This window comes from Brettanomyces nanus, chromosome 1 (genome assembly GCF_011074865.1).
Source record: "Brettanomyces nanus chromosome 1, complete sequence".
Classification (NCBI taxonomy): domain Eukaryota; kingdom Fungi; phylum Ascomycota; class Pichiomycetes; order Pichiales; family Pichiaceae; genus Brettanomyces; species Brettanomyces nanus.
In genome coordinates, this window is record NC_052374.1 from 2,884,990 (window position 1) to 2,905,460 (window position 20,471).

The 20,471-nt window shown below is 42.4% G+C and overlaps 14 protein-coding genes across 14 annotated transcripts; 7 read left to right on the forward strand and 7 right to left on the reverse strand.

Annotated features, from left to right (window-relative positions):
* Nucleotides 1-194: 194 nt before the first annotated feature.
* Nucleotides 195-2,315, forward strand: FOA43_001345 (uncharacterized protein; the record flags this gene model as incomplete). The annotated part of the gene is made up of 4 exons (XM_038921663.1): nucleotides 195-374; nucleotides 607-1,381; nucleotides 1,766-1,788; nucleotides 2,055-2,315. 4 exons carry the CDS (start codon nucleotides 195-197, stop codon nucleotides 2,313-2,315), a joined length of 1,239 nt encoding a protein of 412 aa, XP_038777591.1.
* Nucleotides 2,316-2,435: 120 nt separating this feature from the next.
* Nucleotides 2,436-3,195, reverse strand: FOA43_001346 (uncharacterized protein; the record flags this gene model as incomplete). Its single annotated transcript, XM_038921664.1, has 2 exons — nucleotides 2,436-3,101; nucleotides 3,154-3,195. The coding sequence occupies 2 exons, from the start codon at nucleotides 3,193-3,195 to the stop codon at nucleotides 2,436-2,438; spliced, it is 708 nt and encodes a 235-aa protein (XP_038777592.1).
* A 228-nt stretch (nucleotides 3,196-3,423) lies between these two features.
* RPB7 (DNA-directed RNA polymerase II subunit) lies at nucleotides 3,424-3,942 on the reverse strand (the record flags this gene model as incomplete). Its single annotated transcript, XM_038921665.1, has 1 exon — nucleotides 3,424-3,942. The coding sequence occupies one exon, from the start codon at nucleotides 3,940-3,942 to the stop codon at nucleotides 3,424-3,426; it is 519 nt and encodes a 172-aa protein (XP_038777593.1).
* Nucleotides 3,943-4,163: 221 nt separating this feature from the next.
* MRPL23 (54S ribosomal protein L23, mitochondrial) lies at nucleotides 4,164-4,700 on the forward strand (the record flags this gene model as incomplete). The annotated part of the gene is made up of 1 exon (XM_038921666.1): nucleotides 4,164-4,700. The coding sequence occupies one exon, from the start codon at nucleotides 4,164-4,166 to the stop codon at nucleotides 4,698-4,700; it is 537 nt and encodes a 178-aa protein (XP_038777594.1).
* Nucleotides 4,701-4,767: 67 nt separating this feature from the next.
* On the reverse strand, nucleotides 4,768-8,592 carry RPB2 (DNA-directed RNA polymerase II subunit RPB2; the record flags this gene model as incomplete). Its single annotated transcript, XM_038921667.1, has 1 exon — nucleotides 4,768-8,592. One exon carries the CDS (start codon nucleotides 8,590-8,592, stop codon nucleotides 4,768-4,770), a length of 3,825 nt encoding a protein of 1,274 aa, XP_038777595.1.
* Nucleotides 8,593-9,061: 469 nt separating this feature from the next.
* FOA43_001350 (uncharacterized protein) lies at nucleotides 9,062-9,814 on the forward strand (the record flags this gene model as incomplete). Its single annotated transcript, XM_038921668.1, has 1 exon — nucleotides 9,062-9,814. The coding sequence occupies one exon, from the start codon at nucleotides 9,062-9,064 to the stop codon at nucleotides 9,812-9,814; it is 753 nt and encodes a 250-aa protein (XP_038777596.1).
* Nucleotides 9,815-9,885: 71 nt separating this feature from the next.
* On the reverse strand, nucleotides 9,886-10,953 carry FOA43_001351 (uncharacterized protein; the record flags this gene model as incomplete). Its single annotated transcript, XM_038921669.1, has 2 exons — nucleotides 9,886-10,219; nucleotides 10,535-10,953. The coding sequence occupies 2 exons, from the start codon at nucleotides 10,951-10,953 to the stop codon at nucleotides 9,886-9,888; spliced, it is 753 nt and encodes a 250-aa protein (XP_038777597.1).
* Nucleotides 10,954-11,156: 203 nt separating this feature from the next.
* FOA43_001352 (uncharacterized protein) lies at nucleotides 11,157-12,512 on the reverse strand (the record flags this gene model as incomplete). The annotated part of the gene is made up of 1 exon (XM_038921670.1): nucleotides 11,157-12,512. One exon carries the CDS (start codon nucleotides 12,510-12,512, stop codon nucleotides 11,157-11,159), a length of 1,356 nt encoding a protein of 451 aa, XP_038777598.1.
* A 206-nt stretch (nucleotides 12,513-12,718) lies between these two features.
* Nucleotides 12,719-14,203, forward strand: TRP3 (anthranilate synthase / indole-3-glycerol phosphate synthase; the record flags this gene model as incomplete). The annotated part of the gene is made up of 1 exon (XM_038921671.1): nucleotides 12,719-14,203. One exon carries the CDS (start codon nucleotides 12,719-12,721, stop codon nucleotides 14,201-14,203), a length of 1,485 nt encoding a protein of 494 aa, XP_038777599.1.
* A 200-nt stretch (nucleotides 14,204-14,403) lies between these two features.
* FOA43_001354 (uncharacterized protein) lies at nucleotides 14,404-15,201 on the forward strand (the record flags this gene model as incomplete). Its single annotated transcript, XM_038921672.1, has 1 exon — nucleotides 14,404-15,201. The coding sequence occupies one exon, from the start codon at nucleotides 14,404-14,406 to the stop codon at nucleotides 15,199-15,201; it is 798 nt and encodes a 265-aa protein (XP_038777600.1).
* A 113-nt stretch (nucleotides 15,202-15,314) lies between these two features.
* Nucleotides 15,315-15,650, reverse strand: FOA43_001355 (uncharacterized protein; the record flags this gene model as incomplete). Its single annotated transcript, XM_038921673.1, has 1 exon — nucleotides 15,315-15,650. One exon carries the CDS (start codon nucleotides 15,648-15,650, stop codon nucleotides 15,315-15,317), a length of 336 nt encoding a protein of 111 aa, XP_038777601.1.
* A 208-nt stretch (nucleotides 15,651-15,858) lies between these two features.
* FOA43_001356 (uncharacterized protein) lies at nucleotides 15,859-17,212 on the forward strand (the record flags this gene model as incomplete). Its single annotated transcript, XM_038921674.1, has 3 exons — nucleotides 15,859-16,251; nucleotides 16,414-16,453; nucleotides 16,707-17,212. 3 exons carry the CDS (start codon nucleotides 15,859-15,861, stop codon nucleotides 17,210-17,212), a joined length of 939 nt encoding a protein of 312 aa, XP_038777602.1.
* A 432-nt stretch (nucleotides 17,213-17,644) lies between these two features.
* Nucleotides 17,645-19,231, forward strand: ERG11 (Lanosterol 14-alpha-demethylase; the record flags this gene model as incomplete). The annotated part of the gene is made up of 1 exon (XM_038921675.1): nucleotides 17,645-19,231. One exon carries the CDS (start codon nucleotides 17,645-17,647, stop codon nucleotides 19,229-19,231), a length of 1,587 nt encoding a protein of 528 aa, XP_038777603.1.
* A 135-nt stretch (nucleotides 19,232-19,366) lies between these two features.
* On the reverse strand, nucleotides 19,367-20,320 carry FOA43_001358 (uncharacterized protein; the record flags this gene model as incomplete). The annotated part of the gene is made up of 1 exon (XM_038921676.1): nucleotides 19,367-20,320. The coding sequence occupies one exon, from the start codon at nucleotides 20,318-20,320 to the stop codon at nucleotides 19,367-19,369; it is 954 nt and encodes a 317-aa protein (XP_038777604.1).
* Between the last annotated feature and the right edge of the window lie 151 nt (nucleotides 20,321-20,471).

Sequence of the window (20,471 nt, forward strand, 5' to 3'; positions counted from 1 at the left end):
ACTCTCACTGGCCCCCTCCCCTCCTCCCTCTGCCTCGTCCCTCTCCGTCTCTGATATTTTTCTTTTCTTATTTTTATCATATAATAATTTTTTTTTAAGCCCTTCCTTTTCTGCCTGTATTCGTTTTTTATTTTTGACGAAAAAGAGACATCTTTTATTTTTGTCCAAGACTTACTTGAATTGAACTCGTTCACATGTCCGAACCACAAGAAGCAGATGTCGATTCCATAATCGATAGATTGCTCGATGTCAGAGGATCTAGACCTGGAAAACAGGTGCAGCTACAGGAGTACGAGATTAGATATCTTTGCACAAAAGCCAGAGAAATATTCATTCAACAGCCCATTCTTCTTGAGCTAGAGGCTCCAATTAAGGTAAGTACCAGTGTTTTTGCTTCTACGTTCTTTCGTTTAATCCTACTTGGTTGTACTGTGCTGGCAGCTTTGTTGCCTTCCTTTACTAATTTGCTCCTACGCTTTTCTCTCGCTCCTAGAAAAAAATAGACAAGAGAGCGGGAAGAAAAAAAAAGCGACAGCGGATTTACAAAGAATTCAGAAAGAAGGCATTTACTAAGGAAAACATAATACTAACACATTAACGTTTTAGATTTGCGGTGATATTCATGGCCAATATTATGACTTACTAAGGTTATTTGAGTATGGAGCATTCCCTCCAGAAGCCAACTATCTTTTCCTAGGAGATTACGTCGACAGAGGTAAACAATCGTTGGAAACCATCTGTCTTTTATTGGCGTACAAGATCAAATATCCTGAAAACTTTTTTGTTTTAAGAGGTAACCACGAGTGTGCATCTATTAACAGAATATACGGTTTTTACGACGAGTGTAAGAGAAGGTACAACATCAAACTTTGGAAGACGTTCACCGACTGCTTCAACTGCCTTCCTATTGCCGCCATTATTGATGAGAAGATCTTTACCATGCATGGAGGTCTTTCACCCGATTTAAATACGATGGAGCAGATTAGAAGAGTGATGAGACCCACAGATATCCCTGATGTGGGTCTATTGTGCGATCTACTTTGGTCGGATCCTGATAAAGATATAACTGGATGGAGTGAAAATGATAGAGGTGTCTCGTTCACTTTTGGACCTGATGTTGTGTCTAGGTTCCTTCAGAAACATGACTTGGACTTGATTTGTAGAGCACATCAAGTCGTTGAAGATGGATACGAATTCTTTAGTAAAAGACAATTGGTTACTATATTTTCTGCGCCAAACTACTGCGGTGAGTTCGATAATGCAGGTGCCATGATGAGTGTCGATGAGAGTCTACTTTGTTCGTTCCAAATTCTCAAGCCGGCAGAGAAGAAGAAATACGGTTATACTGGTCAGCTTCCTTCTACGACGTCTCAGACCAGAGGTAAGAAGAAGGTGGCGAAATGATTGCTTATATGTGGAGTTAGCGGTTGATTACAAGGGTTAGAGCCTTTTTAGCTTATGCGTGTAGGCCGTTTGGTCATTTCAGTTCTTCCTTCCTTCCTTATAGAATCAGCGTATGGATGTTGGTTGATCCGGATTGGTTGACGTTTACTCGTCCGTGTTGTATATTAATGGCTTGTGTTTATTTTCTGTCTTTTTTATTTGTTACGAACGGGGCCTCTATCCTTTCTATTTCTGCCTCGAGGCAAACCTGACCGGATATACCTACGAGGTATTAAGGAAGTGAAGATGAATATGAAGATGACGACGTGGTTTTATTTTTCTCTATAGTTTGATTTCTCATCCATTTCTATTGTTTATTCAGATATGTTATACTATGTTCAGGGAGTAAGATACGCGAGGGTAGCTCACATGATCAGCAGGAGGGTAAGGAAAAAGAAATACAGTCACAAAAATTTTAGGAAGAGATAGATGAGGTCAGCAATTAGGTAATGAAGAGAGGAGCTGAAGCTGAAGCTGGCTGGGGCTGAAGAGTTGAGGCTGAAAAATTTCAGTCGATAGTGGCAAAATTTTTCACTCTGAAGAAACAGAAGGTGTTAAGTTGGCTTTTCTATAAAATTTCTTGGATTTGATACCAATATTACAGAGCATAGACAACATTCAAGATGGTTTTAGTTCAAGACTTGCTAAACCCGGATCCAGCATCCGAGGCTAAGATGTACAAGCTTAAGACATTGGTCCAGGCCCCAAGATCTTACTTCATGGACGTCAAGTGCTCTGGTTGCTTGAAGATTACCACTGTCTTCTCACATGCACAGACACCTGTCACATGTGACTCATGCTCCACTGTTCTTTGCACACCAACTGGTGGTAAGTGTAGATTGACAGAGGGCTGTGCTTTTAGAAGAAAGTGAGGGCTCTATACTACTTTAATATAGTTAATAAAAACATTAAATTGCTGCAAAAATATGGGGTTGTAGGAAAGGACTTCAACAAATGATGTGTTGACAAAGCGCTGCCATATTGTGAGGCCTTTAAAAGATGGAGTTGACAATATCGCTACCAATGGTAGCACCAGCACCAAAAATCACTGCGCTACCGATCTTTGAACCAATCTTCTGCACTGCTGCATTTGATTGAAGCGATTGCAAAGTCTGCTGGGGAGTATGTTGCACAACCTGCTGTTGCTGTTGCTGCTGTTGTGGTTGCTGAACCATGCTGTACTGTTGAGATTGGTATTGCTGAGGCTGAGGCTGAGTCTGGAGCCTGACTTGAGATTCAGATTGCGATTTCGATCCGACGCCTAGAAGTTTGACGTAATTAGCAGGAAAGATACCGGTTCTGCCGTTACAACTACCTCTCCACCACGAAGGAGACATTTTGTCTACCACAGCGATCTTATCGCCTATTCTTAGCTCAATATCCTCTGGCTGTTGAGGTCTGTAGTCATACAATGCCTCGGCATACTCCTGAGCTTCGGAATAAGAAGGTGGAGCGGAAGGTATGATACCAGAAGGTGCCGAGTAAGACGACATCTTTTCAGATTTCTCGGGCTTTTCAGGTTTCTCCGCCCTTTCAAACTTGGGAACTGTTAGGCCAGTTGCTGGCATACCTTGAGAATATTTCTGAGGCAATTGGTCGTTAATATGAGTGTATAACTCATTAGTTATGACGTTGGATTCAAGAAGAAACTCGAGTTCCTGGACATTGTTAGTATGGAAATATCACTATTAATTGCTCAAAATTACTTACCGTTCTAATGGTCATAAGAGACCTGTTGATGGGAGCAGACATGAGGTTATACTAAGGGAATTGGTGAATAATAGTACAAAGAAGGAAGACGGATGGATGGATGGATGGCACTATATTTTCTGTTGATTTGCGCGGCTGTCAGGCTTGAAGCTTAGCTCAGCCTCAAACGAGAGATCCCATCGCAACGAGGTACTTACTGGTGTAAGGGGGTGCTACACAATTAAAGACTATATCTATCTATCTATCCACTCTTCAAGTTCATTAATTACATCACAATGGTCCTAAATAATCCTCCTTGATACTTCCAATAGCACTGATACTATTGACATCTGCTCTAGTACCAATGATCTTTATTCTCACCTTGGCACCTTTCATAATCACCTGATCTTCACTTATATAAGCAGGAGGAGTATGGGAAGGTGTATATTTCATGTCGTTAGGAATCAAGTGTTTTGAAATAAATACTGATAACGGTCCCACATCGGCAAAGAATCCCATACTATTGACAGATGACACCACGGCATCCACCACTTCTCCCTTGAAAGGCTTCCAAACTACTGCTCTATACTTAACCTCGAATTCTGAGTAACCAGTATCTCCTGTGAGTAACTTTCCCTTTCCTACGTCTATATTCATGCAATCTAGAACGCACACAATGTATCCGAACTGACCTGTACACGTACCTTCAACATCAGTCAGTAACTTCTGTCGAAGATACTGCTTCATATTGGGTCCAAAGTACGAAGGATGAAGTGTGAGATTCAACGCAAGGTCTTTGATGAAGAACATATCGGCAAGGTCTTAACTAAGGGAAGTAACTGATTGTCGTAGTCAAAACAGGTCTCTCTGTTTTGTTCTCTTCCCTTTTGAAATAACTTTTTCTCAGGACAACGGCATAAACCAAATGTACGTGTAAAATTTTTATCTATTTATGCGGCTGAGGCTGGTGAAAAATTCAAGCTGAACAAACCAACCACCTAGCTGCCTCTTGTTATCCTCTATTCTTATACATGTCCAATAAAATCGGTAAAACCGGCTTGGCCTTTGCCCGAGTGTGGCACCATGTTGATCTTGCAGAAGATACTAGAACCTTGGGAAGATTGGCCTCTCAGATAGCTATAGCCCTAATTGGAAAGCACAAGCCCGTGGCTCACTCTACACAAGATTTGGGCGACTACGTGGTTGTGTCCAATTGCAAGTATCTTCGAGTCACCGGAAGAAAAATGGAGGATAAAACTTACTGGTATCACACCACTAAACCAGGAACAGGTAAAGCGGTTCCTATGGAGAAAGTCGTTAAAGACTATGGATATGGAGAAGTACTTCGAAGAGCTGTGAGCCGGATGCTTCCAAAGAACAAGCACAGAGATTCCAGACTACGCAGACTTAAAGTATTTGACGGTTCCGAAAACCCTTATCGACAGAATTTAATTGCTTGGGCTGACCAGAAGCCGCTAGTAGAACAAAGACTGAAGGAGTTCAACGAGAGAAAGAGAGTTAGGGAGGAATACAGCAAGAGAATGGCCAATAGAAATACCAACTTATAATACATGTACATACATATACACCTAATTTTTTCCAGCATTTGGTAAGTAAATTAGAGCAAGTATACAACTAACGCACAGAGTATCCAGACTTCTGCGTATATAACCTCGGTGCAATGTTCATGCTCATCAACTCTTGGAACATCAACTTGGCAGCGTAAGGAATGTGAATCTGGTAAATGTTAGTCTTATTCTTACAAGACTTGCATTCAAACTGGTTCTTCTTCAAGTTGGCAACCACAGACATCAATCCACAGATACCACAGACATGGACTCTGAATGCATCCGAAGAATCCATCAATCTCTCTTTCAAGAATCCAGCAACACCGTGGGCAATCATACAATCCCTCTCCATCTCTCCGAATCTCAAACCACCATCTCTGGCTCTACCCTCCATAGGCTGCCTAGTCAAGTTCTGGTATGGTCCTCTAGCTCTAGCATGAATTTTATCATCAACCATATGTCTCAATCTCTGGTAGTACGTAGGTCCCAAGTACACTTGAGCCATCATCTTCTTACCAGTGTGACCGTTATACATCACTTCAAAGCCTCTACTTTGATATCCATTTTCTCTAAGCAACTTAGACACGGCATCCACCGTTAAATCTGTGAAAGGAGTAGCATCTCCCTCGTATCCACGCAAAGCTGCCACTTTAGATAGCAAACACTCAATTAAATGGGCAACAGTCATACGAGAAGGAATACAATGAGGATTGATAATGATATCCGGCACAATACCCTCGGCAGTAAATGGCATATCCTCATGTCTATAAGTCATACCAATGGTACCTTTCTGTCCATGTCTAGAGGCAAACTTATCTCCAATCTGTGGAACCTTAGTCGTTCTCATCCTCACCTTCACGAACTTCAAACCTTCTGCATTGGTCGTCAACATCACCTGATCCACAATACCACTCTCTGCAGTTCTAAGTGGTGTCGAGGCATCTCTTTTGGTATGGTATTTTGTCCTCTGTCCCAATTCTTCTGTGTCCGGTGGAATTGGCACTGTCTTGCCGATGATTATGTCATCTCCAGAGACTCTCACACCAGGTGCAATGAGACCATCGTCATCCAACTTCTCGTATGTACCAACCTTGAATCCCAAAGTGTTAGATCTGATGGGCTTTTCGAACTCCTCCACGATCGAGATACCGTTTCTTCTCTCCTGATCCATGTAGGTTCTGAAGAAAAGTGACCTAAATAAACCACGGTCAATAGAAGATTGATTCATAATGACAGAATCTTCTTGGTTATAACCGGAGTAGCAAGCGATAGCCACAATACAATTCTGACCAGCGGGTAGTTCTCTGAATTTCAAAAACTCCATCGATGCTGTCTTGGCCAAAGGCTTCTGCGGATAATACAAGATATTCGACATCGTATCCATACGCACGTTATAGTTCGTAAGGTAGACACCCATAGCCTGCTTACCCATAGCAGATTGATATGTATTACGAGGAGACTGGTTATGGTCTGGGAAGGGAATAATGGAGGCAGCCACACCCAAGATCATGGAAGGATGGATTTCACAATGTGTGAACGAATGACTGTTTATGTGCGTCGTAATTCTCTTTGCAGGATCCAGCTCCACCTCTCTTCTTAGATCGTGCTTGCTGATTGGAAGCAAATCTTCTGGAGACATTGCAATCAACGTAGTCTCTTCCTCTTCGGCATCCAAATATTCTACAATACCGTTACTAAGAAGAGAGTCCCATCCACACACTCTGCGAATTGGCTCTGCGGGGTTACCCTCCTCGTCGTATTCTTCATCCGGAGGAATCTCTTCAACTTCACGGTCTCTAATTTTTCTAACGTCTTCTTTTGTCAACTTGAGGCTTCCCTTATGGGGTGAATCCAAATCATTATCTACAATGAACAACGGGCGATAGACACGACCAGCATCCGTGAAGATCTTAAACTCTTTCTCACGAATATCTCTCACCAAAGAGACTTCTGATGAGATAGTTCCACTTCTTCTCAACTGACGCATAGTATCGACCAACATTCCTGGATCCCTATGCGTACCAACCCAATCACCATTAAGGAACACTCTAGTGGCATTTTGATGTTCCTGAGGGTCGTAATCCGATAGTGGTTCCAAACCCCATTCTTCTAAAAGATAGCTGATTGGCTCAGCTGATGTACCAACAGATATACCTGCCATAAGAGACAAGTTTTTAACTAAACCACAGGCTTGACCTTCGGGAGTCTCAGCAGGACAAACCAAACCCCAATGAGTGTTATGCAATTGACGAGGCTTGGCCAATTTACCATCTCTTCCGATGGGAGTATTAGTTCTACGCAAATGCGACAACGTGGAGGCGTATGTATATCTGTTTAACACCTGCGACACACCTGCACGTGAGCTCATTGCCTTTTTTTGTTCACCCCAGTTACCCGTAGCGAGAGAGTATTTCAAACCAGAGGTGATGGTTGTCGATTTGACGGCAGAGACGATATTGAAGTCTTCACCACGCTCGATACATCTCTGCATATATCTGTAAATGTCCTTGGATAACTTTCTGAATAAGATTCTGAACAAGTTGGCCAACAAAGGACCTGCCAAATCCAATCTCTTCTTACCAAAGTGATCTCTATCGTCGGGCTCTTTCCGCTCTAAAGCACATAGTAACAATCTGTTGACGATGTAACCAAGGAAATATGCCTTATTGGTCTCGTAACCAGAATCCTGAGATATATGAGGAAGGAACTCACGTTGTAAGATATCCTTTGCAAACTGAATACGCCTGTCGCGCTTAATACCCACGGCATTACCTCTACGACCAATGAAGTCAAGGGCAACTTCTTGAGATTGAATCAAGAAACCTTCTTCAATACAGGGCTTTAACATCTCCATCATCTGCCAATCATTTTCGTCATAACAGATATGCTGGAGAATATCACCATCTTCAATGACACCAAGGGCACGGAACACAATAACAATAGGAATATCAGCCTTGATGTAAGGCAAGGTGGTCATAATGGACCTTCCGACACCACCGCTCTTTAAACTGGAGGCACCACCACGAGACAGTTTAACCTGGATGGAAGAAATTAATCTGGAACCATGCTCTAAAGCGGATCTGATCTCAGCTATATGGGAAATAGGGGATGGAGGAGGCTTCTTGAACACCTGGACAATGTTGGCAGCAGATCTTTCCTGAGCAATCAACACCTTCTCAGAGCCGTTAATAATGAAGTAACCACCCATATCGTAGGGACACTCACGAATTTCATACAACTCATCCTCGGTAAGGCCGTACAAAGTACAAAACTTGGACTTTAACATGATAGGCACTTTACCAATAAAAATAGTCTGAGTCTCTGCACCACTAGTGTGAAATTTAGTGCCATGCTTTTCATCAACAACATTATCCTCTTCGTCATTGAAAGATGCTGGAATGGGGATTAGATCATGGACAGCGCCATTTCTGTATTTTGTAATTTCACCTTCTCTATACCATTGAACCTGAGACGATGAAGAAGCAGTAGGTGCAGTAGTATCGTCATCATCGAGACTTTCTTTTACCATCTTCTTCATCTCAACGTACAAAGGAGCAGAGTAAGTCAAGTTTCTTAAACGAGCCTCCTGAGGGAGTAAGGTAGAAGTGGTACCGTCAGCCTCAGTTTGGGATGGCTTAGAAAGAAAAATATCACCAAAAGTGATCTCATAACGACGATTGATGTCATCATCTTCGGTAATATGCTGTGCAGGTTGGTCCAAAATCAACTTTTTGTCTTCTAGAACCAACTCCTGAATGGACGACTCCACGAACTCTTCAAAAGATTCCAACTGCTGAGAAACCAAACCTTTGGCCTCAAAAAACGACGAAATCACCGTCCAACAGTCTTCAGTAGAAATCGCATCTTCTTCTGGAATGGCGTATTCGGACATTTTGGTGAAGAAAGAATGAACAAGGAGGTAACAGAGATTCCAATAAATTCCAATGGATTCAAACGAAACGCAAATGAAGCTGACAAAGGAAACTTGTTAACAGAATGAATTATAACTATATATGTACCGTGCGTACTTATATATTATAGAACTCCTTGGGACTTAAAGTGTTACTTTAATGTGATGCTTGATTGTTTTGTTTCTCTTCTCTTTAGTTTCGCCCTTTTTTTCTTGTCTCTAAACTTCCTGGAAAATAAAAAAAAAGTTTTCTTCGCGAATTTGAGTTTTCGATCGAGTTTTCGACCGAGCGAGCGACCGCCCTAGCTAATTACCCGGATCTAAAAAATTTTCAGAGGGAGAGAGAGAGAGAGAGAGACCTACAGGAAGCGCTCTATATAGTGTTCCATAGCCGATTGAGATCCTATATATCAGAGAGTAGCACCAACTTATAGTTATTGCTTCGGTGACTATGTTTTCGTCACTAACAGCATCCAATAAAAGAACGCTCTTTGGCTCCTTGTCAACCGTGGCCAAGAGAACACATATTATTGGAAGATTGAAGCCATTCCCTCAAAGAAGGAAGCCCCAACCTGACAGAGCCAAGCGAGCATTGAAATCCAAGACTATCGTTAATTTCGTGAGGGACGCTATTGACAATGATGAGCCCAGCTTCAAGCAGGGGGCAAAATCAATATATTTCCCTTCTGCACGGATCTGCCTTCTTAGACCGAATGCTAAGCATACGCCGTACCAGGCCAAATTCATAGTCCCCAAATCATTCAATAAGATGGATCTCAGAGACTATCTCTGGAACATATATAATATGCGTGTGCTCAATGTCAGTTCAGCATTAATGCCTGCTACATTTGATCGTGCGTTACCTTCCCCATACAGAACCAGATTTAGAAGCCCTCAGGTGAAGAAGATGACGGTGGATTTGATCGATCCGTTTGTGTGGCCTGCCGAGACTCAAGAGTTTAAAGCTGAAAGAGAACTTGTTGGAGATCTCAAAGTCTACAGAGAGGATAAACAGAGTGCCATTGGATCCGATAAAAAGAAACCGACCAAGGCCTTTGGAAGCATTATCGAACCGAAGCCTAGAGCGATGAACTTTGTAGCCAAGAGCGTTAGAAGGCAGATGAGAAACACCAAGAGGAAAGACATTTCTAACCGCAAGAAATTAGAAGCAGAGAAGTTCATCGACCAGTATATCCCATTGTAATAGGAGGTTACTGTCTGTACATATACATATATACGCATATAATAACAAAAAAGAATTTGTTGAGGTATAAGTTAGTTGACTGGCTGGTTTGCATGCCTACTCGAAAACCCAAATGACCACGAGGATTTCCTGTTTCCCCCGTCCGATTGGTCTATGTCCTTGGCCTTGTCCTTGGCCTTATTGAGAGTTCCATACGATTTCCTCCTACTTTTCATGAACGAGTTCCTAAACTCTTCATTCATCGACTGAGACCCGCTCGTACTTTCACTGAGAATATAATTTTTATCGTTAACCAAATCTGTCACCATATCAAACCCATCCACAGTTGCTGAGCTAGCAAGACTGGACGATGAGTTATTCTTGGTACCACTTCCAAAATCCGTGGCGTTTGTCCCAGGATATGCCCTGGACAGAAGCTGTCTAGCACTTATGCTCAACGGTAAAAAAATAGAATCAACAAGACGAGAGGGGCCACTGGGGGCAACTGGAGCAGTCTGGAAAGTCGACTGTGTACTTGAAAAGGAGGAATCCACTCCACTCTTTTTTCTGAACCCATCAAAAACCCCAAATACCGATGATTGCCGTGAAGAAACCCGAACAGGTTCACTTACAGAGCGGGCAGATCTGGAGCCAACCTTCAAAAATGAGGCTGGTCGGAGATATGAGTCAATTGTCTTATTGTATAATGCGACTCCACTATCAGCATACTGATCAACATACCAAGTGAGATCTGCCAACCATTGATAAAGATAATAATGGTAAATGATATAGGTTCCGGTAACTTTTGTATTACCCTCAGAAACGGGAGCGGGAACTATAGGAAACACTAACCAGGCCTTTAGATAAAGCATTAAAAGAGACCCAAACGGTACTATACCCTGTGCAAACGCAACTACTTTGAACGAGCCAATGAAGTAGCAGATAGATACAATAGCCCAATAAGCAATACACTCTTCCAATTGATCCATTCTGACCTTAGGAACATTCAATATACCGCTGAGATTCTCCACTATCTGTTTTGCCATTTGGGGCCCATTTCTAGCGCTACCCTTATCTTCAGAAAGTAAGCCATAGGTGCGATAGAGTGGATAAACAAACGAAATAACGACACCCGTCGTCAGTATGATAAGCGAGAACATTGTAATAGAAGATAAGGAAAAGAAACAAACAAATAAGAAAAGGATAAAAAAAAGGTGAGATGAGTTGAATTAACTAACTGTACGAGAAAAGGGAGAGGAGGGGGGGGAGAAGAGTGGGCGGCCTATCGCCTATAGCTGGATGCACAGCCGCAAAGCTGCAACGGCTTTTTTTTTTCTTTTCTTCTTCCTTATCGTCTCTGAAATCAGTAGGCGGCCCAGTCATCAATAAAGTTAAGCAAATCCTGGAGTAAATTATGGGTTTCTTCAGGGCTGGAGACCCAGGCTGTTGTAGCTGCAGTTCTGCTTGCGTAGTCATTAGCCCCCAATGAAAGGAATTGATCCCCCACATGTAGGGTGTTGGAAGGCCCTATATTTTCATGACATAGAGATCTGCTTAGATAACCCTGTAGAATTTTAACTCCATATGCCTTATCTCCAATATCCACCCAGACATCTGCACCACCGTTGAAGGCGCACCATCTAATTCGCTGGGCGGTTTCAAACCGTTTCAGGTCCTGATCAATTCGAAGAACAACTTCCTCCAACTGTTCTCTGATAAGCTGATGACCTTCCAATGGGACCAGTCCCACAGATCTCTCTTTACGAATCACTTGAGCGGGGAGATCCAATTTGTTCATTAATCGATGTAAATTCTTGCCCGCAAAATCAAGACACTCGTTTATATCCGCCTCGTCCCATTGCTTCATGTCTGGTAATAACCATTCATCGCGGTCAACCTGCCTAAATTCTCCCACTTCACTGCTGAATCGAAACAGGTAGTTGGCTTCACCTCCAACTACCAATAGGTTCTCTTTCTGATTGTCTGTGAGATTAGTAGATACTTTCAATGCCTCCACCAATCCCCTGAGTCGCTCCTTATATTTTGCAGCATCGGCATAGCCGGCAGCGGTAACAATTCCAATATACAAGCCTTTAGATAGCAGAGAAGTGAGCTGGGGAATTAGAGGCGACTCCGTAGAAAAGTTATCGCCGTCCTCGTACAAGGTGATATCTCCATCAAACGTGACCAACTGTAGACATCCTGAAGAATTGTCCCCACTGAAACTGCTGCTACTGCGCTTCATACTCAAATACTTGGCCTTCCTTCTTCTGTCCTTGCCGTGCATGAAAGTAGTGGCCAAACGTAGCATTTGGGCAGTATTAAGAATGAGCCTAATATCATTAAATGAAGGTGCTACCAACCGTCTCTTGCTGATACTACGCCTTTCATCCTCAATATAGAAGGCTTTCTCTAGAGGAAGAGGAGTGAAAAAAGTACCGATCGACGGTACCAACTGGTGCAATCGGGATAAGTTGGAAGTTCCAGATTCAGTCATCTCAATATGGTTATCTACCAAGGTTTCTAGGTCATGGAAAATCTCAGCATACCGTCTTTTGGCTTCCGAGTCAACCATCAACTCTTCCACATCGGAGATGGTTCCTGCAGGTTTGACGGCATAGAGAACAAACGGGGTAGAAAGTAAGCCTTTGATGAACTGAATGAATTCATCACGTCGATGCTCCTTAAGTGCATAATCAACTCTGTATCTGGAGGTCATTGTATGCCAATTGGCAATTTGAAAATGTGTGAAGAACCCAACCCAATCCTTTTCCTCGCTTAAGCTCCACCCGGTGCCTTGAGCCTCCCAATTTTTTTATCTAGTGAGAGAGAGAGTTTATTTTTCACTCGATGAGTAATTCTGACTCGGTCTGTTCGATTTGTTTGTTCTTCACTTTAAATCGTTAGTTCGTTCATCCTCTCGTTATGCCTGGCGCAGAAATCCACAAGAAAGTTGTCATGATTGACAACTATGATTCTTTTACTTGGAATCTATATCAATATTTATGTGAAGAAGGAGCCGATGTTGAGGTGTTCAGAAACGACCAGATCAGTGTGGCCGAGATCGACTCTTTGCATCCAGACTTTCTCTTTATTTCTCCCGGTCCAGGACATCCAAAGACCGATTCGGGTATTTCCAGAGAAGCCATCGATTACTTCAAAGGCAAAATCCCCATTTTTGGTGTTTGTATGGGGCAACAATGTATCTACGAGGTGTTTGGAGGGAACGTGGAATACGCCGGTGAAATCGTCCACGGTAAAACTTCAGTCATCACCCACGACGGAAAAGGTGTTTTTGAAAACATTCCTCAAGGAGTCGCCGTCACCAGGTATCATTCTTTGGCTGGTTCTCCTTCTTCCCTACCCGATTGTTTGGAAGTCACTGCGAAGACTAACAATGGAGTCATTATGGGTGTGCGACACAAGAAGTTTGTTATAGAAGGTGTCCAATTCCATCCAGAATCCATTCTCACTGAAGAAGGTCATCTTATGATTCGTAATATTCTCCAGATGACCGGGGGATATTGGGACGATGTGTCATCGAAAAAGGTGTCGTCATCGTCATCCTCATCGTCGTCCATTTTACAACGAATCTATTCGAAAAGAAAACAGGATTATGCGGTTATCTCTAAGATACCTGGGAAGACCTTTATGGACCTTCAATCGTATTACGATATGGGTCTAGCTCCACAGAACGTGGTCAATTTTTATGATAAGCTCAATGAACATGTGAAGATAGGTAAGCCTGCTATACTTAGTGAGATAAAGCGTGCCTCTCCTTCTAAAGGAGATATTGATATTACCGCCAATGCTGCTCAACAAGCTGTAAGATATGCCAAGGCGGGAGTTTCTGCCATATCTGTTCTTACAGAACCTCATTGGTTCAAAGGATCCATTGATGATTTACAATGGGCCCGGAAATCGGTCGACAAAGTCTGTAACGATAGTAGTAGACCGTGCATCTTGCGGAAAGAGTTTGTATTCTGCGAGTATCAGATATTGGAGGCTAGGTTAGCAGGAGCAGATTCTGTTTTACTCATTGTGAAAATGCTCACATCCAAGGAATTGGAAAGGCTATTTAGATATGCCAAATCATTAGACATGGAACCATTGGTGGAAGTTAATACGGCAGAAGAGATGCAGAGGGCTCTAGGACTCGGAGCATGCGTTATTGGTGTCAACAACAGAAACTTGAATAACTTCACGGTCGACTTAGATACAACTACTGAGATCAAGAAGCTTGTACCAGCGGACAAGAATATTATTTTGCTTGCGCTTAGTGGCATCTCGTCTGTAGAGGATATTAAGAATTACAAGGCCCAGGGGGTGTTTGGTTTTCTTATTGGTGAAGCATTGATGAAAAGAGGAGACAATGTTGGTTCGTTTATTCGAAAGTTAATAGATGCTTGAGTATAGAGTATATATATGTAATTAAATAGAACCCGCGGTCTACCGGGCACATTTCCTCAGGAACTAGGCGCAACGCCTCCTTCACCAAGCGCTGCCTGGTGGAACTCAATTTTTCATCGAGTTGGAAAGAAAATGTTGAAATGATATCTTGTAATCTTGTGAAGACTACTAGTCTCTTCTTCACTGTAAGACACCATACCATGTACTTTCATCTGGTTGCTCTTGCGTTTATATTTGCCTCCCTAGCTGCTGCGGATGTGACCATCAGTGCACCAGCTAGCAGTGAGACCGTTACGGCAAGTAGTGGAGATGTCAAGGTTAAGATCGAGTGGGCCGACGATGATTCCAGTCCTGAGTTAACAGATGCAACTGCCTACACGTTCAAGCTTTGTACAGGCTCAAACACCGATATTGAAGGTGTGGACGAAATCGATACTATCTCTGCATCTGCTATCAGCGGCTACTCATACACTGCCTCGTTCGATGCTTCTGATTACGCCAGTGGTCTTTACTATGTTCAAATATACACGACATTCAAATCGGGAGCTTACAGCATTCATTATTCTTCTCGTTTTTCTGTTAAGGGATTGACGGGATCCACCAAGGCCTCTGGTTCTGGTGACCCTCCTACTGCTGAAACATCTTCTCCAGACGCTGCCGTTAATAGCAAATCATTCTCCATAACTTACACTTTACAGACAGGTAAGACTCGGTATGCCCCTATGCAGATGCAGCCTGGCTCTACTGTCACTGTCTCTTCGTGGTCGAGAAGGTTCCCTACCTCCGCGGTCACCTACTACAGTACCTACCGAAAATCTCTTGACTGCCTTTCGACTATCACTCCTGGTTGGTCATACACTATGGATTCTTTTACTAATATGGCCACTCCGGCACCATTTCCTAGTGAGGTGGGTTGGTATCCTGCTAGTCAAAAGTTGGAAAGTGCTTCATTGGATGGCTCTCTAAGAAGAATTAAGAAGAGAAGATGGGATGATTGATGGCAGAGTCCTGCTACTTCACCCATCCGCTCTTTACTATTACATATATAGCATTTTATTTTTTATTTTTCCCTAATTTTTCTTCATATACTCCTTGAAGGCTTTTTCTTCGTTTATTGTGCTAGAGACTTATCGTAGAAGAGATCCGGGAACTTATGGCATAAACTCACCATTTTGTCAAGTGCTCTTTGGTTCAAATCATCCCCCATATCAACGGTTTCAATGACCTTCAAGCTGTGGTCACCTGGGTCAACCGTAGCAACGAATTCATAATATTTTTCTTTCACCAAAGGCTCCGAATGCGTTTGGAACTTTAGGTTGATATTACCGTTGGCCTCAACCACTCCGTTGCCAACGTCCCCATTGTACTCCTTGAGTTTTCCTATCACCTTCACCGTTTTCCCGCCAAACTTTTCAATGTATTTTGCATCCACTCTAACGGCTTCCATTTTGTGTAAGTGATAAAGTGTACAACAAGGTTAAGAAGAGGGAGAGTATGTTAGTGTTTGAGTTGCCTCTGACGCGTAATAACGCGAAAGCCAAGCAGCCCAACATCTCTACACCGGCAAAAAAAATTTCAGAGCCTTAGACTTCAGACCGACTAGACTAGACTATTCAGTCTGGTTATGCTATAGTTGTCCACTGCCACTATTCACAATGATCTATTTGAAGACCATGCTCAAAGTGATCGACAATTCTGGTGCAGAGTTGGTCGAATGCATCAAGGTACTAAGGAAAAATCCGAAGAACTTTGCCAAAGTGGGGGATAAGATCGTTGTGGTTGTTCAAGACGCAAAACCACTTTCTTCCCAGATCACAGGTGCAGCTGCCACCAACAGAGTGAAGAGAGGAGACATTTGCCGTGCAGTGGTGGTTAGAACAAAAGCTCCCATACAACGTCCTGACGGATCAGTGGTGAAGTTTGATGATAATGCCTGTGTTTTGATCAACCAGAAGAATGAACCAATCGGCACAAGAGTGTCCAGCGTGGTGGCAAAAGAGTTAAGAAAGAAGAGCTTCAATAAGATTGTTTCTTTGGCTCCTAGAGTTGTTTAGATCGTTTATCCTGTATATATTTATCGATGCACATGTTGTAAAAAAGCTTCTAAATCTATTATTACTTTTCTATTAGCTTCTTTCAGTGCTTCTAATCCATCCTCTATATCCTGTAGCTGACTCTCAGGCACTGTCTCTGCTTTTTCAGGTCCGTAGCTTAAGGAATCGGCAATAAGTTCACTCAATGTATTGGATGGTTCGTAAATTAAGCCCAAATCAGTGTCCGCACTATCGCTAGAGCCAATATGAAATTGCCGCTGAAGCTTGGGCTGTCTTACTACACTCTTCATCAATAAAGAGCTGTCATCTTGTCCAAATGATATGTAATGATGTCAGCTTAGATCTAGTAGAATGCATCCCTACACCTTTTTTTTCTCCTTCGAGGTTCGAAGTTCAAAGGGAAAAGAAAAAGGCTGTAAATCTTTTTTATACACCTTTCTCAACTTCAGCCTACTCAGTACAGTCGTTCAACTCGATGCCATACCAAAAACTTGCGGAGAATCTAAGGCCGCTATTTTTGAAAGGTCTCCCGAAATCGAGAGTGCTCAAGCAGTTTGCACATCTCAACCTCATCGCCAACTACGAAAATTCTGCCTACAAATTCAACAATGTTGCCAAGCTGGAACTCATTTTCAAAAAGATGAATGCTTATGGACACATGGGAGCGCGGAAGTTCTGGGAGAATAACCTTAAAACTGTCTGTTTCCACAATCCACAACTTGCAATAGAGGTGCAAAGGGTGGACTGTGCAACTAAAGAAGAACAGATGAAATGTCCCAGCTTACTTAAGGTACACTTTAATGATGGCCAAATAAAAACGATAGATTGCAAAAGCAAACAGCACCAGGACATCATGAAGGAATTGGTGGATTTGACAAATGCGGAAAAGGTGCCAGAAGACCAAATCCCTGTATTCTCGTACGAGGTGTACGAGGATAGAATGGGAAGGAAATAGTTAGTCTTGTGCATTGGTAGATCTTGTATATAGAAGAATCTCACGTGAGTAAAAAATTATGTAGAGGCGGAGATCGGCATGAGAGTGTGCCGTAATTGGGCAGAGCAGATATACAAGAAGATCGTAATCCGTAGCGCGCCCACCTTCGCCTGCCTACGCCTCCACTCATCTCTTCCATTACATAACTCTCTTCTGCTATTGGCACTCGATCTCCAAAACTTTTCAACCTAAACGACATAAACGAGATGGCCATACAAAAACTCGATGAAAACACACCACAAATCTCGCGAATTTTCACCCGGCTCTCGTTCCGCATCTTCTCCGGCTATCTTATTTAAACTTTTTCGTAGCCCATTTTTTATTGACTAGATCTTCTCTTCTCTTTCCTTCCATATCTCATATTCTTCAATCTTTTAACTATTCACTCTTATAATGTCGGTTGTTGAAACTCTTGTTGAAGGAGCCTATGCGTTGATTGTGCAAGTGGCTTCTTGGTTTATGGCCTTAGGTCTTTTACAGAAGTTGTTCCTTATCATCGCCTTTCCTTTCGTTTATTCTATCACTTGGCAATTCTTGTTCTCTCTCCGTAAGGATAGAGTTCCTTTGGTGTTTTACTGGATCCCTTGGGTTGGTTCTTCTGTTACCTACGGTATGCAGCCTTATGAGTTTTTCAGTAACTGTCAGAAGAAATACGGCGATTGCTTCTCGTTCATGTTGCTTGGTAGAGTTATGACGGTTTACTTGGGACCAAAGGGTCATGAGTTTGTTTTTAATGCCAAGTTATCTGACGTTTCTGCTGAGGCTGCCTACAGTAACTTGACGACTCCTTGTTTCGGTAAAGGTGTCATCTATGATGTTCCCAACTGGAAATTGATGGAGCAGAAGAAGTTCGCCAAAGTCGCTCTTACAACTGAATCGTTTATTCAGTATGTTCCAATCATGAGGGAAGAAATTCTCAAGTACTTTTCTACAGATCCTGTCTTCCAGGGAAAGTCCGGCAAAGCGAACGTCTTGAAGACTCAGCCTGAAATTACTCTATTCACTGCATCTCGTTCTTTGATGGGCCGTGATTTAAGAAACACTTTGAACAGCTCTTACGCACAGTTATTTAGTGACTTGGATAAGGGTTTTACTCCTTTGAACTTTGCCTTCCCACATTTGCCATTGCCTGGTTACAAGAAGAGAGATAATGCCCACGCTAAGATCACCGAAACGTACATGGAGTTGATTAACAAGCGTAGAAGTGACGATGGTAACCATGACAAGGACCTAGTTGATGCACTTATGAACAATTCTACTTACAAAGATGGCACCAAGATGACCGACCAACAGGTGGCTAATTTGATGGTTGGTGTCCTCATGGGAGGTCAGCATACTTCTGCTTCTACTTCTGCCTGGTTCTTGCTCCAATTGGGTGAAAGACCCGACTTGCAAGAAGAGCTCTACCAAGAAATCAAGAAGGCTATTGGTGATCGTGAATTGAAGTGGCAAGATCTTGAAAAAATGCCCCTCCTTAACAATATTATTCGTGAAACTTTGAGAATGCATCATCCACTTCATTCTGTCTTCAGACAGGTTATTCATGACTTGCCTGTTCCTGATACTAAATGGGTTGTTCCTGCTGGCCACTATGTTTTGGCCTCTCCAGGTTGGTCTATGACTAACGAGAAATACTTCCCTCATGCCGCTCACTTTGAACCCCACAGATGGGATAAATTGGCCGGCTCTGGTGGTGGTTTCATCAAGGAGACCTCAAACTTAGACACCAATGAGAAAAGCGATAGTGTTGATTACGGTTTCGGTAAGATTTCAAAAGGTGTTTCGTCTCCCTACCTACCTTTCGGTGGTGGAAGACATAGATGTATCGGTGAGCACTTTGCATACACTCAATTGGGTACTTTGTTGGTGACCTTTGTCCAGAATTTCAAGTGGAAGAGTAAGGTTCCTGATCCTGATTATTCTTCTATGGTTGTTCTTCCAAGTCAACCCGCTGAAATTGAGTGGGAGAGAAGAGAGTAGAGCATATAGTTTTGCTTTACTTGTCTCTTCTTTCTTTTATTTAACTATTTGACTATTTACCTCTTACTTTGATTTCTTCTTTACACTTCTTTCCATGTTTTTATGGAAGGTAATATATATACTATACCTTTCTCTTCATCTCTCATTAAACACTCTCAACTCTTTCTCCTCTGTCTTGTTCGTTCTTACAGCTGCGTCTTGTTTCAAAACGTTATGGATCTTTTCTGTTAGTTCATCCACCAATTTACTGGCGTAAGAGCAGCAGTTCATAATCAAACTGGCATCGATGTTCAAACCTCCGCTCTTCATCATCTGGCATATTTCTTGATTCTTATTCAAAGTGATTGTCATGCTACCAAGACTCAATCTTTCCTCAAGCAAGTCCGCATCAACCAATATAAGTTCATTGTTCAAATCACCCTTAATGTTCTCCTCACTACCGTTTGGATTGAAGTAATTGAAGGTAATTGAAATAGGAATATGTAGAATGGATAGCGGCACCGGTTCCCGTTGGTTTGTATCATATACGACAACATCCTCTCCTGCCACTTCTATATCCGGTTTTCGGAAATGAAGAAGAGCTGACATCACGGCAATACATGAAGCATCGACAAAGTTACCATCATAATTTAAGAATTGAAGATCGGCTCTTATTGCCCAGCACTTCTTTCCAGCAACAATGCATAAACTCTCAACATCCAACGCATTGGATCTTCTAACGGCTTTCTCGATCATACGAGATATCAAGACTTCTTCATTGGCCTGACTGGAGTTAGAGCCGACGCCATATCCAGAACCACCGGCCCCAACCTCGAAAAACGGAGAACACATTGGAGATATCTCACTATTTATCATAAAGATACCTTCAAAAGGACGATCTTCGTATGGCTTAACTATCTCCGAACTCACTTTGCATCCTACCCTCGTTCTACCGAGGCTCACTTCCACATGGCCATACTCTGAAGGCAGTATTTTAATATTCACCTCTCTCATTTCGTTTAGTTTACGACCATCCAATCGAACATCTTGCTTAAGCGCTTCAAGAACGAAGTTCTGTTCGTTCGTTGATATATCGTAATCGAGACCCATTATCAACTGACGGAACACCAGTTACCTCTGCGTGGACTATATGAGAAGTCTTCATCTATATGAAAAATCGTCTTAATTTTTTTTTTTGGCTTTTCTTTTCTTTCTTCGCGCTTACTTGGGGCTTTTCGACTTTGATTGAGTGGCACAAACG